Here is a 5,121-nt window from a genome sequence, read left to right as displayed (position 1 = left end):
GCAGGAGGACCTGCCACACCCTGTCCACTGTGACAGCTGCCAGGGACACACACCTGGCCTCTAGGCAGCAGACGCAGGAGGACCTGCCACACCCTGTCCACTGTGACAGCTGCCAGGGACACACACCTGGCCTCTAGGCAGCAGACGCAGGAGGACCTGCCACACCCTGTCCACTGTGACAGCTGCCGGGGACTCACACCTGGCCTCTAGGCTGCAGATGCAGGAGGACCTGCCACACGCTGTCCACTGTGACAGCTGCTAGGGACTCATCTGGTCTCCAGGCTGCAGATGCAGGAGGACCTGCTGCAGGGGATGAGGGGCAGGCACAGAAGCAGTCAGGGCACCTCTCCCTGTGGCTGGGGGTGACCTTGGGGCTACACTAGGAGATGACGGAAGTTTCCCCCGAACCTCAGGGCTGAGAGTCCTGTGACTATGATCGGAGCTGTGCTTGCAGATTCCACGTGCTGCAGAGAGCCAGGACCTGAGTGCCCTGGGAATCCCATCCACTCCAGCGGAGAGCATGCTCTTCCTTTCATTTAGCCATAGATGTCTATCTCCACCCCCTTAGGTAAAGTCCCAGAGATAACCCCACCACAGGCACTAGACAATGCAGAAATAAGTTCCTGGGACAGGAAGGAGAGGACAGAACTCAGTTTTGCAGGATCTCTGCAGAGCCCAAGAGAAGAGCCCCGTCTGAAAATCCCTGTGGTTGTTCCAGATGCCAGGACTTTCCTCACACCCGGAGAGGCTGGATCAGGTGGGGAGGCCTGACCTGGAAATGCCTCCTTGCCATGCCCTGGGAGATTATTCAGTTATTCCTGAATAAGAGGCTTAAGAACAGACTTCGTGTTTGAACTCTCCTACCGTGCCCTAATCCTGTGCTCCCTCCTGGCTGGCAGTGCCATGGCTGTGACACAGACTGCCCATGCCCGGTGATACCTATCTGCTGCAAAACCCAGGGACACCAGTGGCAGATGGCCCAGCCGACTCAGCATGCTGAAACGACACCCACAGGGCTCCAGGGTCGTCCCATGCGGGCTGCTGTGGCACAGTTGCCTGGGAATAAAGAGCAATCCCCAGAAGGGCCGGGCAAGGTCGTGCCACCATGGAGTCCCGGAGTGGGGACAGTGGCCCCAAGCAACTCACCTGTGTTCTGAGGTCTGTGATGGTCTTCTGCATTTCCAGAACAAACTCTCTGAAGTCACTTGTCCCGGGTGCGTCTGAGCGCGCGCTGAACGCTGAGGTGCTGTTGCTGAGATGCTCCCCGCGTCTCCTGACACTGTCGCGAGGGGAAAGGAGGAGGAGGGAGATACCATCTCGGCAGGTCCCGCCAGGTCCCATTTCCAGGTTTCCTGGGTGTGCGCCTCCCCTGAGGCACTGAGCAGGCAGCACAGCAGGATGCAGCCTGTAGCCCGGCCCCCAGCACCCCAGGGCAGCCCGGCCCCCAGCACCCCAGGGTGTCCGTGCCAGGACCCATCCTCGCCACAGGCCCACAGCAGGAGGCTGGTCCTACCGCCCGATGCCCGTGGCGCGAGAGCTCCTCTGCACAGTTTCCTCGGACGTCGCCATACCTGGGCATTCTCCGTGATCTTGTTTTCTTGATTGGCTTGTCTTCCCGGTAGCTGAACTCAAGAGACCGCCTGCCTCGGAAGTGGTACGAGAAGGCATTGAACTGGCCCCTGGTCCTGCAGTCTAAAACGGACGCACGAAGGAGAACATCAGCTCTGCGGGCAGCACCTCCCGCCAACCATGAACCCTCTTCACTGGCCGCCCCTGGAGCCCACTGCAGTGCCACTAAGTCAGGCAACCTGGCAGCTGTCCGTGGTGCTAATCTTCTCCTGGTCTGCAGGGCCGAGCCTGTCTCCACCTGTGCCCCAGTCCTAGTGACCTCGTGGCGCCAGCTGCCCTTAGGAGGCCCATGCTACCCACCACGCCATCCACCCACACCCTCGCTGAGTTCCCTCTACCCACAGATGGAGCCTCAGGCACTCGGCCTCAGAGATCAGAGTCCGCCATGTCTGGGCATCCCTCCCCCATGGCCAGGTGACCATCTACACCCTGGGGTGCCTTAAAATTAAAATACACCACCCAGATCACACTCTCAGCCCCACTGTCAGACAGGAGGCGGGCCTGGCCCTGAGTGTAGCCCAGACACCTCCCTGCCTGGATGTGGCTTCTCACCCTTGGTGGAGTAAGAGTCCACCCGAGTCCCGGGTGAGTGTGGAACCCTCAGTGCTGTGCCCACCCCAGTCCTGGGTGAGTGTGGAACCCTCAGTGCTGTGCCCACCTGAGTCCCGGGTGAGTGTGGAACCCTCAGTGCTGTGCCCACCCCAGTCCCGGGTGAGTGTGGAACCCTCAGTGCTGTGCCCACCCGAGTCCCGGGTGAGTGTGGAACCCTCAGTGCTGTGCCCACCCCAGTCCCGGGTGAGTGTGGAACCCTCAGTGCTGTGCCCACCTGAGTCCCGGGTGAGTCCCTCAGTGCTATGTCCCTGGGCCCTGAGGACACACTGTCTAACAAAGTGATGGGGTGTTTATTCTGTCTTGTGCATCATCCTCACCCAAAAAGCTGTGGCAGAGAACGAAAGTGAAGGGCAAGTATCGACCTTTCCAAAATGCTAATGTCTAAGGCCACTGGTGTAGAAATTCTACAAGGAGAGGAGGCATGAGCAACATCAACCTCAGACACCATGCTGGCCTTCCTGTCTCCCCGGAGGGCGGCCGGCTCCTTCTGGTCTCACATTTGCCTGACTGGCTGGAAAGAGGCAGGGACTGTCTTCAAGACAGAGACCTCAACACCCCCCTCCCCCCACAGCAGAGCCCATAAACAATCACACGGAACGACCTGTTGTTCACTTCTGCAGTTAACTAGATAGCTTCTGAGTAAACCCAGATGGCTGGAGCCCTCGCTTATTGCAGCCACCCATTGTCTCAAGAGCAGAGAAGAGCAGAGTTTCTTACCATGGCTCCAGGTCACACAAATACATCCTAAAACAGCAGCTTCTGCCCAGACTACCACAGCTCCCCCAGCAACACTCCGGGGACAAGAATGAGCCTCACTAGCGGGCCCACCCCAGCAGAATCACAGGGCGACAGGGAAGCAGCAGGGCCGGGACACCATCCCAGGCACTGTGGGGTTCCTGCCGAAGCACAAACCGGCCCTAACCCCAGAAATCTTGGGTGTCGGGACCTCCGTCCCCCCAGGGCGGCCGTCTCTTCCTCATGCCCTAGGGCGTGGCTGGGCCACACCTGCTCAGCCTCAGCAGCCTGGCCTGCCCCTGCTCTGCGCTGCCCAGGCTGGCCAGGCCAGGAGCAGGCTGGCATCCCAGACCCGGTGCAGACCCCACACAGCACTTGGTGTGAGCATCAGTGACACGGGTGATGAAGACGTGTGACTCAAGGATGTTTGATTCAAATGTGTCTTTTTATTTTTTATTTATTTTTTTGAGATGGAGTTTCACTCTTGTTGCCCAGGCTGGGGTGCAGTGGAGTGATCTCGGCTCACTGCAACCTCTGCCTCCTGGGTTCAAGCGATTTTCCTGCCTCAACTTCCCAAGTAGCTGGGATTCCAGGCATCTGCCACCATGCCAGGCTAGCTTTTGTGTTTTTAGTAGAGACAGGGTTTCACCATGTTGGCCAGCTAGTCTCGAACTCCTGACCTCAGGTAATCTGCCCACTTCGGCCTCCCAGAGTTCTGGGATTACAGGCGTGAGCCACTGCGCCCAGCCTGGAATGTGTCTTTTTTAAAAGTCAAATTAGCAATTGGCATTTAGTTCTGTCAAATCTGAGTTCTGTTTTCGTTTTTTCTGCTGTATTTAGATGTGACTTTTGGGCTAAAATAAAAACAGGTAAAGCTCATCAAGCTTTCTCTAGGCCGTGTCAGCTTAAGGCCATGCCTGCTATTTTAAGAGGGAAAAGTGTCCAGAATAAACAATGTCAGCAACTGCTTCAAGCAGCGAAGCCTCTCCCCCAGTGCCTGAGAGGAGGAAGAGGTTCGTAACACCAGGAGAACAAAGACTGGCTTCAAAGACGGAGTCTTTCAAAGGACTCTGGACTTTCTCAGCAAAATTACAGAAAACCTGGCTGTACTTAAAAGCAGCTAACAGGAGCCTGGTAAAGTTATCAGAAAACATGTTTTTGTATCATTGGCTTTTCCTAATCATTTTCAAGAGAACAATTTTCTATAGACAGAATGAATTTTCTACTATGTTTGTAGAAAAGCCCTTTGAATTGGATAAACCAGTGAGAAAGAATATAAAACAAACAAAAAAAACAATAAAATAAAAACAGATATAAGTTTCCAACAGATGTAACAACAAGCATGTACGTTATTTGGAAAATTGGGTTTGTAGCAAGCATAATTTAATTTTTATGTGACTTCTCCTATGTATATACCTCCACGCATGTGTCTGTGGGTGGGGAAGGCAGATGAGGAGGCAGACGCAGGATTAGATCACACCCCCCACACTCCCCCCCCCCCCCCCCCCCCCCCCCCTCCCACACACTCCCCCCACACACACACGCCCCCACACACACACCTCACAGGCGCACACCCCCTCCCCCACACACCCCACAGTTGCACACAGACACAGGCACACACTTCCTTAGAAGAAGCTGCTAAAACACAGGTCTATTATCTGCAAATTTCACTGCATACTAAATTAAGTAAGATCTTGGCCAGAACTATTTCTTGAGGAGAAATGAGGTGGAGGAGAATGTGTACAGTGTCTGGGCTTGTGTGTCTCTTCTTAAACTACCAAGCGCCCACAGACACCACAAGCTCCACAGAGTGCCAGGCGAGGCTGGGGTCTGGCCCTGCCTCCCCCTCCCAGTCACGCCAGGCTCACTGCAGGTCCCCAGATCACCCCATCACGGTGGGCCCGCTTCCCTCACCACAAGAGTGAGTGCTACACAACTTGGGTTCTAAACATCCCCAGTCTGGGTATTTGATGGGTTTCTGATCACAGTTTGAATAAAGCCAAAATTATGTTCAAATTAGTAATGGAAATGGAGGTTAACCAAGACTGGGAGTTAGGAATGCGAAGCAGGAATTCAGCCAGAGGAACCAGCGCCATAAGCAGCAGGCCACTGACGCCTCTGCGGGGAAGAGGGACCCGGTGCGCC

General features: G+C 55.6%; 1 protein-coding gene across 1 annotated transcript in view; it reads right to left on the bottom strand.

Annotated features, from left to right (window-relative positions):
- The window catches only part of PXDN (peroxidasin), a 94,484-nt gene that overhangs the window by 6,085 nt on the left and 83,278 nt on the right, over window positions 1-5,121 (bottom strand). Inside the window, exons 20-21 of the mRNA XM_032294302.1 lie at window positions 1,572-1,692; window positions 1,147-1,279 (exon numbers count right to left, since the gene is read on the bottom strand). Coding sequence (XP_032150193.1) covers window positions 1,147-1,279; window positions 1,572-1,692 — 254 coding nt within the window. The remainder of the gene's footprint in view (window positions 1-1,146; window positions 1,280-1,571; window positions 1,693-5,121) is intronic.

This window comes from Sapajus apella, unplaced genomic scaffold (assembly GCF_009761245.1).
Source record: "Sapajus apella isolate SASKATOON/1434 unplaced genomic scaffold, GSC_monkey_1.0 scaffold31, whole genome shotgun sequence".
Classification (NCBI taxonomy): domain Eukaryota; kingdom Metazoa; phylum Chordata; class Mammalia; order Primates; family Cebidae; genus Sapajus; species Sapajus apella.
Note: the sequence above shows the minus strand (reverse complement) of the source record. Positions and strands in the feature narration are given on the sequence as shown.